Genomic DNA, 12,766 nt, shown 5'->3' on the forward strand with positions numbered 1-12,766 from the left:
AAATTAAGTCAAACAGGTTTAAGTGACTTTCCCATGATCACACAGCTAGTAAGTGTCTGAGGCCAGATATGATGAATCTTCCTAACTGCAGGGTATACTGTCTACCATGTCAGCTCCAATTTCTAACTACCAGCCAACATAAAATTAAACCAATTTTATATTAGTTCAGTTCTTAAATGGAAATAACAAGAATCCTGGTAGTGATCTCATCAGAGGGATTTTTCAAAGTTACAACTAGCAACTTTCTATATCCCACATCTCGTACTTGAAAGGGGTACTAATCGTTTGATTTTAAGGAAAGTATTTTCCCAAATAAAACACTGCAAAAGAGTTCAAATTATCTGAAATAAGAAGAAACTGAAGTACAAGTTTACTGAACAATTACGACTTAATTTTCAAAGCTAGCATTTGTATGTCAAACTAGGTCATCTGATTCAGATGTCAGAGACAAAGATTTTATAGAGTGATTTATAGAGGCTGATTTTTATAACAGAAGAGAGGAATAAAAAAATTACAGAAACTTGTTTTAAACATGATTCAATTGGTCAAGGCAGGTCATCTGACCAGTTTGCTTCACCCAGGCTTTCTTCCATCCCTCCCCTCCCCATCTTCCAGCTGCCAAGATTCCATTACTCAACTTAGACTCTAGCTCAAGAAAAAAGGGATCTTATCCACAAACACTGGAAAGAGGAACTTAAATTTTGGTCAACCTCCCCTTTCTCTAGCTGCTGGAAGGGGGAACTTAGCCTTTAAAAAAAAGTCTTATAATCCTATGATTATTTTATTCCCACAAAGATATATGCCTTATTCTAAATCATCTCCTACTAAATGATAAAGTCTTATTCAATCTGGTCACTAAATCAATAGGTAACCTAGACTTAAGAGACTATCTATATTAGCCTGACTTAGCTGTTAGGGCTAGCTTTTCCTGAAGAGGGGAGTTTAATCCCAAAATCAAACTAAAAATAAAGTAATCAATACTGATTTCCTTTTCAAATCTTCCCATGACAGCTGGAAAAGTTGATACCATGATGTAAGAGTTCTTTTTTTTTTTAAAAACAGCATATAGGCTTCATGTTACAATTAAAGGTGAAGCTTAAAATGCAAATAACTCCTAGAAAGGGAAAATCTAGAGATTTAACTTCAAAGTTAAGAGATAATTGATAGCAAACTCTTTCTACAGAGCAGATCAAGAAGAAGAAAGGGCACTTTTAGTTTACAGGAATCATATTAGAAAAGTACTGTATAAATGTGATCTATTATTAATATTATTTAAAGTGCAGGGGGATCATGCCCAGCAAATTGACATATACTGATTGCTGGAGGGGCTACGAAAAGACAAGCACACTAATATACTGTAGGTGAAGCACTATATTTGCCCAACCATTCTGGAAAGCTATTTGGAATTAAAATGTCCATTCTCTTTGAATCACATATCCCATTGCTAGGTATTTATCCCAAGGAAGTCAAAGACAGGAAGAAATATTACACATATACCACAATATTCTTAGCAGTACTTTCTGTGGTACCAAAGAACAGAAACAAAGTAGATGCCCATCAACTGGGAAATGACTTAAACAAATTATGGTGTATGAACATAACAAGTGTTAATGTGCCATAGGAAATAATGAATATGAAGAATTTGGAGAACCAAAAGGACTTATATGATCTGATGCAGGGAAAAAAAGTGAATCTATGAAAACAATATACATAATTATAACAATCTAAATGGAAAGAATACAAAAAAGAGAAACTGAATGCTATATAATTATAATGATCAAACTTGGGATCTAAAAAGATATGAAAAAAAATGCTTCCTTCCTTAGTAGAGGTGGGAGGGACTATGGATATGGAAATTACATATGTTCACAGAGTCAGTTGATGTCTTGGGTAGTTTTGTTAAACTGTTTTCTCCCTCTTTTTGGTTGGTTCATTCATTCATTCATTTATTGCAAGAGATGATTCTTTGAGTAGCAGAAAGGGGAAGGATAAATTTGGAAATGAAGGTGATATAAAAAAATAAAAGCTATAAATAAGAAATTTTTAAAATTAAAGAGCAAAGGGAGAACTCCATGGGGGCAAGCCCTAAGGTTATGGAACAGACCAAAAGGCAAATTCCAAAAACTTTCTTTTTGAGGTCATGTAGCATTTAAGAGACAGAATGTAGCTAATTTCCAGGAACTCAGTGAATTTTGTAATACTAATTTCCTTGTCTCTCTAATCTTGCACAACATTTCTGGGGAAAAATTCTTTTCTAAAGTTGTTCTGGAGAGCTATGAAATTTGATCTTACATCACTGACAAGAATCTGGCCTTGAGTTCCTGCTGGTTTATTGAGTTAATAAATTGCCATTTTCATAATACTAAGATGGAGTATTTTCAATTTGTCCTTTGGTTCTATTCATCTTCTCGAAACACAGCTTGTTTTACACATTCCCTGTCAGAGCACCTTCTCAGGCATTCTCACAAATTCCCATGATGTTCAGCCAAAGGGCTGTTAACTTAAATTTTCTCCTCTTTTTCCTTCCTCCACAAAATATATAAAGTACAGGCAACCCCACAAGTCATTGGGGCATATTCATGGGGATAGTCCAATTCTGACTTACCCTCACATGACAGGAGAACAAGGATGTATCCAGATCATTGTTCTAATGTGTGAGAGAGCTCTTGAAAATACTTTTGGTTGTTCTAGAATTATTGTTATTACTGAGTCCCAGAGGCCATCATTCACAGTGCCACTGGGATAACAGGGACAACACCAAGAAAAATTATAGAAAACTATCTTTAGTGCTTCCTGCTTTCAGCTTTCTGTGTTCTTTGTCTCCTGAATGGTGCCCTTCTCCCTCTCCTCAGACTCATGTAATTCCACTCTTTGGGCCATTACAAGAAATCACACTTGATTACTGAGCCTAGACCCTTTCCAGGGAAATTTGCATTCTTAATAGGAATTAATTTAAACCAAAGGACTAAAACTCTGCCAGTAGAATTTCAGACAGTGGGGAAAGGATTTTTCTGAAAATATGAGATATGACCTAAATGACCTAATCCAATGCCTCCTTGTGTGGTGGGTCTTGAGTTCTGGAAGAGTATGCCACTGGAGCATGAGGTCATGCAGGTACTATTCAGAGCTGGAAAGGCCTAGCATAGGTTTTATGTCCAATGTCTGAGTCAGAACAAACTCAATTTCTCAGCCAATAGCAACTTTTAGGATCACAGATCCAGAATTGAAAAGGACCTTAGAGGTCATCTAATCCAGTTCTTCCATTTTACAGAGGAGGAAATAGGGCCTAGAAGGGCCTCAAGACTTGTCCAAGGTCACACAGGTAGAAGTTGGCAAAGCTTGGATTTGAATCCAGTTCCCATGATTCCAAGTTTAGCTTCCTTTCCACTTTATTAACCTACATTGTTGGAGGTAGTGTTTGCACTCACAAAATCATCTATCTTATAGTATTAAATAGGAGTCACCATTGAAATTAAACTATTTTAGAATGATAAGACTGGCCTTGGATCTAGAAGTAAATGCTTGAAGAAGCCCTGAAGGGGCCAGGTGACCATTGAAGGAAAGATCATCCACACTACATACAAAAAGGGTTATGAGGGTATGGATACCCTTTTTCATATTTCTCTTGGGATCTGATATTTAAACATGGGCAGTTAGGTGGTGCAGTGGACGGAATGCCAGGCCTGGAGTCAGGAAGACTCATCTTCTTGAGTTCAAATTTGGCCTTAAGCATTTACTAGCTGTGTGACCCTGGACCAGTCACTTAACCCTGTATGCCTCAGTTTCCTTATCTGTAAAGTGAGCTGGAGAAGGAAATGGAAAACCACTCCACTATCTTTGCCAAGAAAGTCCCCAAATGGGGTCACAAAGAGTTAGACAAGGCTGAAATGACTGAACAACTACTAGCAAGATTCTGGTTTCTTTATTACAATGTGTGCAGGTAAGATTATGGAATAGGAAATGGGGACTGGATTTGTGACTTAATTGGTCTGGGAAATTCCTGGGTGAATAAACTCCCTCTACCAGTATATGTTGGTACCTTCCCTGTAACTTACCCCTAGACGTTTACCTAGAGCACTGGGATCAGAGGGCCAGCATACATCAGTGGGGGGGTTGAATGCAATCCTTCCAGGCTCTGAGGCTGGCTGTCTATTCACTACATTATGCTGCCTCTGAATGTGCTGTTATTTCCAAATGTTTAGTCCACAAGCAATCTTAACAGTGAGTAGCAACAGAAAGCAAGAAAAGCAACATCTCTTGCTTCACCATTCAATTAATTTTCCCACTTATATGACTTTTTTTTTAATGTGGACTCCTTTCTATTTAAAAAACAAAAAACAATCTCTATTATGAGTATTCAGGTGTAATGTTATTTTATGGTAGGCTTTATTATAAATCCATCTCATTATCCTAGTTTAATGCAATTTTATAAATCAACTAATAAATATTTACTGAACCTCTCCTATGGGTAAATCTCAATGTGTTTATGTTTCTTAGATAAAAACAGTGTCGCTATACACACTGCCCAATGATAAGCTCAAATTTTCAAAAGGCTTTGTACAAAGGATGGAAAAGAGGGGCATGTAACCGAGGATGAAGAAAATGGATGACGTGAATCTGTAAGAAAAATGTTAAGTGGGCTAATGCCTGCAAGGAACTTTGAAAAATTTCTAAGAACAATAAAAAGGGCTTTTTTTTTTTTAAAGTTATGATGACGAAAAGAACAACAAGGAAGGGATAGGCCCATTAGTAAGGATTGATAACACAATTTGGTCAAATCTCTTGACTCCAATGATGAGTTCTACTTTAAGATGCTAAAAGGTAAGAATAGAGGAAGTATTCCAGACACTAAAATTTTTAAAAAATGCCAGATTCCCCCAAAGGCCACCCTACAAGCCTTTAGAAAACAGAAAATGACCTCATACTAAATTATTTGGTGAAATTATGGTTTTGATTTGACATCTTTAACTTAATAAAGCATTTTTATTTAGTATTTTATTTTCTTCCAGTTACATGTAAAAACAATTTTAACATTTATTTTTAAAACTTTTGAGTTCCAAATTCTCTCCCTTCCTCCCTTCCCACCCCCACCCTTCAGAGTTGTCTTGGATCATGGTATTGCGAGAATAGCTAAGTCATTCATAGCTGATCATCTTACAATATTGCTGTTACTTTGTACAGAGTACATTTCACTTTGCATCAGCCCATGCAAATCTTTCTAGGTTTTTCTGAGAGCATCCTGCTCATCATTTCTTACAGTACAATAGTATTCCATCATAATCGCACACCACAGCTTCTTCAGTCACTCCCCAATTGATGGGCATCCCTTCAATTTCTAATTCTTTACCCCTAGAAAAGAGCTGCTATATTTTTGTACATATAGGTCCTTTTCCTTTTTGTTTTTTATCTCTTCTGGGATACAGACCTAGTAATAGTGGTATTACTAGGTCAAAGGGTACACATGGTTTTATAGCCCTTTGGGCATAGTTCCCAGTTGCTCTACAGAATGGTTGAATCAGTTCACAACTCCACCATGCATTAATGTCTCATTTTTCCCACACCCCCTCCAACACTTGTCATTTACCTTTTCTTTCCTATTAGCTAATCTAATAGGTATGAGGTAGTACCTCAGAATTGTTTTAATTCGCATTTCTCCAATCAATAGTGAGTTAGAATATTTTTTCATATGGCTATAGATAGCTTCGATTACTTCATCTGAAAACTGATTATATCTTTTGATCATTTACCAATTGGGTAATGGCTCTTATTTTTATAAATTTGACTCAGTTCTCTATGTTTGAGAAATGAGGCCTTTATCAGAGAAACTTGCGTCAAAATTTTTTTCAGTTACTACTGTTAACTATATTTCCCTCCATCTTATTCCCCCCACCCTTGTTTATTCTATTCTCCCTCTCCTTTCACCCTGTCCCTCCTCAAAAGTGTTTTGCTTCTGACTACCCCCTCCCCCAATCTATTCTCCCTTCTATCACCACCCTCTTCTCTTATCTCCTTTCTCTCAAACTTTCCTGCAGGGTGAGATGGATTTCTATACTCAACTGAGCGTGCATATTATTCCTTCTTTGAGCCAATTCTGATGAGAGTAAGGTTCATTCATTCCCCCTCACCTCCCTCCTCTTCTCCTCCATTGTAAAAGCTTTTTCTTACCTCTTTTATGTGAGATAATTTACCCCATTCTACCTCTCCCTTTTTTTTCCTCCTAGTACATTCCTCTCTCACCCCTTAATTTTACTTTTTAGATATGATCCCTTCATATTGAACACATACCTGTGTCCTCTGTCTATATATACACTCCTTCTAACTACCCTAATAATGAGATAGGTCTTATGAGTTACAAATATCATCTTCCCATGTAGAAATGTAAACAGTTTAATCTTATTAAGTCTCTTATGATTTCCCTTTCCTGTTTATGATAAAGCATTTTAAAATTTTCAATAGTAACCGCCTCTAATGCAGCACCTTATCATTAGGAAAAAACTGTTACTATAAGAGAGTCAGGGCAGTTACCTGGGGACAAGGGTAGGGGGAGTTGGGGGCAGGGGGAAGAGGAATGTTCCCTCTCTCTAAGTCTACCTGAAGCACCTTCCTAGAGTAAGACAGAAGTCAGACAATGAGAGCTGGTCACAGGAAACCTCCTGCCATCCTGCTGATTCTTACTTACCCTTTCCTTTTCTTGAATTTCCGACTCTAAGGCCTCCAGTCTCCTGCTCAGCTGTGCATTCCTCTCTTTCTCCTTATTTATCTCATTACATTGTTCTTCTAGTTCTTCAATCTTCAATGAACATCACATATGAAAGCAGAAATGCTCATTAACTTTTGATGCAACACAAAAGATCCCAGGCTCTGCACACCTCCCCTACTTAAAAAAAAAATGAACTAACTCATTCACAACAATCCCCTGTAACTGAGTAGCTTCTATCTGAAACCCCCTATGGGCTCTATCTGCCTCCCTCTGACCTGAGGCCTCAGGTAATTATGGCTCAGCTGTGGTATACTTAGTAACAAGTCTTAGTTTCAGGATAATTTATATTTCTATTTTCATGCTCCTGTTGCAAGCTAGTAAGTGATAGTTTTCTTCAAGGATTCAGGCAAAGGCAAGGGTCAGCAGCCCCCTGAATCTATTTTCCTCTTAAATCTATTTGCTTTCATGCCAAAAAGATTTTTTATAGTTATTTATTCATGTACTGAATGTATTTTGTTTCATCCCAAGCCCCTAATGGCACCATGTGACTACACCTGCGGGTAAGGGAGTGATTTCCAAATGGGCAATAATGGTATTAAACTTCTGAGCACAACAAAGACACTGCCCTACTGAACAGGAGACCTACTCTTCTGACTCTCTTCCTTGGAGGAAATAGAGTCAGGTTTAAATGGCAAATCCCAAGAAACTTTCTCCTTCCTAAATCAATTGAAGACATGTAGCCTAGCTCTTTCTCCCCAGAACCACCAAAAAAGGAGATACTGAAGAGTGAATAAATCTGGTTTCATTTCTATCCAGCTAGGTAGTTCAGTGGCTAGGACATTGGATTGGGAATCAGGAACAACTGAGTTTGAATCCTGCTTCAGACACTTTCTAGCTGTGTGACCCTGGGCAAGGCATTTAATCTCTCTCAGCCTCTGTTTCTTCAACTATAAAATAGGAATAATAATAATATCTACCTCACAGGGTTGTTGTGAAGACCAAATGAAATAACACGTGTAAAGCACTTTGAAGACTTTAACGTGCTATACAAATGTTGGTTGTATATCATGTCACATCACATCATACAACATGATGTCTTGTTATAAAACATCATATTACATCGTATTATATTAAGCCCTAAGGCTATGCCAATAGGACACAAGCACCAACTGGTCCTACCACATCAAACACATCAAAATATTTATAGCAACCTTTTCGTGGTAGCAAAAAACTGGTAGCAAAGTGGGCACCTCAACAAGTGAGGAATGGCTGAACAAATGTATTATATCAATGTAAAAGAATATAATTACACTATGAGAATAAATATGAAGAATTCAGAGAAACATGGAAAGATTCGTATGAACTGATCCCAAGTAAAGAAAGCTGAAACTAAAGAACAATAAATACAATCACTGCAATAACGTCAATAGAATCAACACTAAAAGGCAGTTGAATTCAGATTAAAGACAATGACCAATATTGGTTCAAGAAGATTGACAATAAAACACACTTCTAGTTAAAGAGAGACATAGGAGGGCTGAATGTTTTATATGCTATCAGACATAGTCTATAGTCTACGTATAAAACATGTCTGTTGATTTTACTTAACTATTCTATTTTCTGATAATGGAGGATTTCCTTGGGGTATGAGGAATATTGAAAAATATCTGTGGTATGAAAAATAAAAGGCACCAATACAACTTTTTTTTTTAAAGACTTCAATGTCAGGGCTGTGTAGAAGCCAATTATCAAACTTCTGGCACCTAATACCTAGAGATTTGGGGAACCAAGGAAATCATTTTTATAAATTACTAAAAAATATTTTAAACTAATGATAACTATGAGCCGCTAGGTGGTACAATGGATAGAGTGCTGGACGTGGAGTCAGGAAAACTCATCTTCCTGAGTTCAAATCTGGCCTCAGACACTTAGCAGCTGTGTGACTCTCTAAGTTACTTAACTCTGTTTTCCTCAATTTCCTCCTCTGTAAAACGAAGTAAATAGCAAACCATGCCAGTATCTTTGCCAAGAAAACCTTAAGTGGGGTCATGAAGAGTCAGACATGACTGAAACGACTGAACAACAACAAAATGATAATGATGGCTGGTATTTATGTGGTACCTTAAAATTTGCAAAACAAAATTTTAGTCACACAATAATCCAGTGAGATAGGAGCTACAGGGATTATTAGCCCCATTTTGCAGAAGAGAAAATTGAAGCTCAGAGAAATTAGATAACTTGGCTATGGCCACATAACTCGTGTCAAAGGCAGGATTTAAATCCAGGTCTTCCTGTGTCTAAGTCCATCACTCTATCAAGTATGCTATATTGGAGCAGTCTTATTTTGAACATAATTCACATTCTTCTCGCTACTATTTCTTCCTTTAGTTGCCATTTGGTTACTGTATTAACTTACAAGCTTTGCTGGTAGTAAAAACGATAAATTCAAAGCTTTGCTGAAAATAACAATAACTAATATTTATACTATGCTTTGAGGTTTGCAAAGCATTAATTGTCTTATTTGATTCTCTCAACTAATGAGATAGGTGCCTTGCTTTTATTTTTTTAAACATTTTACAGATGAGGAAATGGAGGACCAGAGTTTAAGTGACCTGCCATGAGCTAGTGAGCACCCGGGGCAGGAATAAAATGCAGATTCCTCTTGACTCCAAGTCCAGCAATCTTATGCATCGCTGCAAGTTAAGTAATGCCTTTAGAACCTGAACTTTTACAGGTCTCCTTGGAAGTGAAATATTCAGAAATGATGACAGAGTTAGGATGTTTAATGTCTTAAAAGTTTTCAAGTTTAGCACATGACAAGTTGAAATATTTGGGTGACTTTCTCTATCATTAGGATAGGCTGCCAGTAGATGAGTATCCGTGCCCTGTTTTCTGAACAGTGTATCATTACAGCTCTTAAGTTTTTGCAACTGAAGCATTTCAGTTTAGGGAATCATTCCAAAAATTTTGTAATACTAGATCCCTCATAAATAATCATCAGACCCTTTCTAAAACAGAGAAGGCTTACTTTCAGCCAAAGCCTGTGTTCCTTCAATCAACCAATCAACAAATATTTATGAAGTCCCTCCTCTCAAAGAGTTTACATTATATCAGGAAAGACAACATGTATACATGTAAGTATATACAGAAAAAATATAAGCAAAATAAATATTAATAAACACAAGGTCATTAAATACAAGACAGGGAAGGCATTAGCAGTTGGGAGGGAATCAGGAAAGGCTTCATGATTGTAGAAGGTAGTGCTTGACTCTGTCTTGAAGGAGAGGGAATCTATGAGGCAGAGATAATAAAGGAATACAATTCAGGCATGGGCACCATCCAGGATGAAGCAACAGAGATGAGAGATGGAGTGTCGTGAGTATGATAAACAGAAGATCAGTTTGTATGAATCATGGAATGCAGGAAATGGGATAATGAAGAACAAAGCTGGAAAGATAGGTTGGGACTAGTTTATGAAGGGCTTTAAAAAAATAGAGTTTATATTTTATCCTATCAGTGAGTCACTGGATTTTATTGAATAAGGGAATGAAGGTGAATAACATTTTTTATCCTAGGACCTTTGGAACTGTCTTGAATCATTGATTTGATGAGAGTAGCTAAGTCTTTCACAATTGATTATCCTTACAATATTGATGTTACTGCATATACTGTTCTTAGTCCTTCTTGTTTCATTTTGCATCAATTCATTTAAGGCTTCCTGGGTTTTTCTGAAACCATCTTGCTCATCATTTCTTATAACACAATAGTATTCCATCATAATCATATACCACAACTTGTTCAACCATTCCCCAGTTGATGAGCACCCCGATTTCCAATTCTTTGCACCACAAAAACGAGCTGCCATAAATATTTGTGTACACACCACATCACTGGCTGGTGTGGTCCCAGGGAACTCTCACAGTTTAGAGTACTGCAGAAGGCACTGGCTATTTGTCCTGGCCAAAGTAGACTTCTACAGCCTAAAGCCAGGATCTCCATGGCACTGGAAAGAGGGAGGGGAGACTGAAGTGATAGATTAGGTTTTGTTAAGAGTCCATATCGTTGGCTGGTGTAGCCTCATTGCTGGTAGCATGGGGCAAGGGGAAGGAGTGCTGAGTGAGCTCAATGCAGAAGTCAATTCATTGGTTTAGTTTCTGTTTGTTTGTCTACCTTCTTTTGGATTCCAAGTGTCCTAAATCATGGGGACAGATGAAATTTCTGTTTTGGAGAGGTTTGAGAGGTTGAAAGGATAAGAGAAAAGGTCTAGTCTTCCATCTTATTTATCACATGACCCAGAGAACTCAAGTTCTCTGACTCCAGATCCAGGGCTCTTTCCAGTGTACCATGATACCTCTCTTTAGGAGGCAATGGCAGCCACATAGGTGAGAGGTGATGAGGGTTTGAACCAAGATAATGCTCGTTAGCAGAGAAGTGGTGTCAGACTGAGAGATATTGTGGAGGTAGAAAGAAAAAGAGTTAACAACTGATAGTCTAGAATCAGGGTTGGGGAACCTGAGGTCTTGAGGCTATATGTGGCTCTCTAGGTCCTCAAGTGCAGCCCTTTGACTGAATCCAAACTTCACAGAACAAATTCCCTTAATCAAAGGATTTGTTCTGTAAAACTTGGACTCAGTCAAAAGGCCACACCCAAGGACCTAGAAGGCCACAGTTTCCCCACCCCTGGTCTAGATAGAGTCAGGGAGGGGGAAGAGTGCAGGATAACACTAAGGTTGTGAACCAAATGGAAGAATGCCCCCAAGACCCCTAGTTTGGTTATGGTCTTGTTGCTTTCTTCCTATTCTGTCACTCTTTCTATACGACATCAGCCAAAATACAAATGATTATCATCATATAACATTTCTTCACATCAGTGACATGAGCTTCTGTGGCTGCTTTTTTTCCAATTAAAGGCATTTCTTGGGGCAGCTAGGTGGCGCAGTAGATAGAGCACCGGCCCTGAAGTCAGGAGGACCCGAGTTCAAATCCGGCCTCAGACCAAACACTTGACACTTACTAGCTGTGTGACCCTGGGCAAGTCACTTAACCCCAATTGCCTAACCAAAAAAAAAAAAAAAAAGCATTTCTTTGTTGTTTTTCTTCTCTTTTCTTTTTTCAAAGGGATCACTTGCTTAAAATTCTTCTAAGAGTTCTCTCTAGGAACCAAAATAGGCAGAGGATGGCATAGATGGCTTTTTGGTGCACAACCATGCTAATGTGAAAAGTTGTTTTCTGTAAAGGATCACAGGGATCATGGAATCCCAGCTTTAGAGCTGGAAGGATCTTAGATCTCATCTAATCCAATACATTTTATAGGAGAGGAAACCGAGGCCCAGATAAACAAAGTAACTTTTTTTTAGAGGCCATATCAATTCCAGAGAAAACCACCTTAAATACAAAATGGAAAACTAAGTAATTCAACAGATGTACAAAATAGTTTCATTCCATTAACCTAACACTAAGAGGGCTAAGAAGTAGAACAGAATGTTACAAGTAATAGTCTGCGTATGCTTCAGAAATGTCAAGGCAAGGCACGATAAATATTTTTTTAAAAGTCAGTATAGAACTTTCATAATGGGAGAAGTCTTCTTGGTGACACAGTCTCCAATTTAATTTCAATCATAAAATGGAAGTCCTAGGATTACAAGATTATAAATTCTAGAACTAGAAAGGACTAGAAAGAAGTCTTCTAGGCCAACTTCTTCATTTTACAGAGGAGGCATCAAAAAGCCACAATGGTTAAGGGACTTGCCCAGAATCACAGAAGTAGGAGTGGCAGAGTCAGGACTTGAACCCCGGTCCTCGGACTCCAAAGCCTACATTCTTTCTACTTTATAACCCCACTTTCCGGTTTGGACCTCTTATGAAATTAGCTTAAAAATACAAGTGCTGAGCTGTCAGATATGATTACTTCACCTGATGAACAAAAAGGTGAGGTCTCTTTTTGCAATCAACAGGTGCTTGTTCTGTGTGAGTCACTGTGCTAAGCATTCTGGGGACACAAGAAAAGGCAAAAGACAGTCCCTGCCCTCAAGGAGCTCACCATCTAAAGAGAGAAACAACATATAC

General features: G+C 37.7%; 1 protein-coding gene across 2 annotated transcripts in view; it reads right to left on the bottom strand.

Moving 5' to 3' along the window:
• HOMER2 (homer scaffold protein 2) overlaps positions 1–12,766 on the bottom strand; it is a 146,746-nt gene that overhangs the window by 3,853 nt on the left and 130,127 nt on the right. For both annotated transcript variants that reach the window (XM_027851832.1, XM_027851831.1), the window contains exon 7: positions 6,680–6,790. In XM_027851832.1, coding sequence (XP_027707633.1) covers positions 6,680–6,790 — 111 coding nt within the window. The remainder of the gene's footprint in view (positions 1–6,679; positions 6,791–12,766) is intronic.

The sequence above is a fragment of the Vombatus ursinus genome, unplaced genomic scaffold, assembly GCF_900497805.2.
Source record: "Vombatus ursinus unplaced genomic scaffold, bare-nosed wombat genome assembly UNPS02009205.1, whole genome shotgun sequence".
Lineage (NCBI taxonomy): Eukaryota > Metazoa > Chordata > Mammalia > Diprotodontia > Vombatidae > Vombatus > Vombatus ursinus.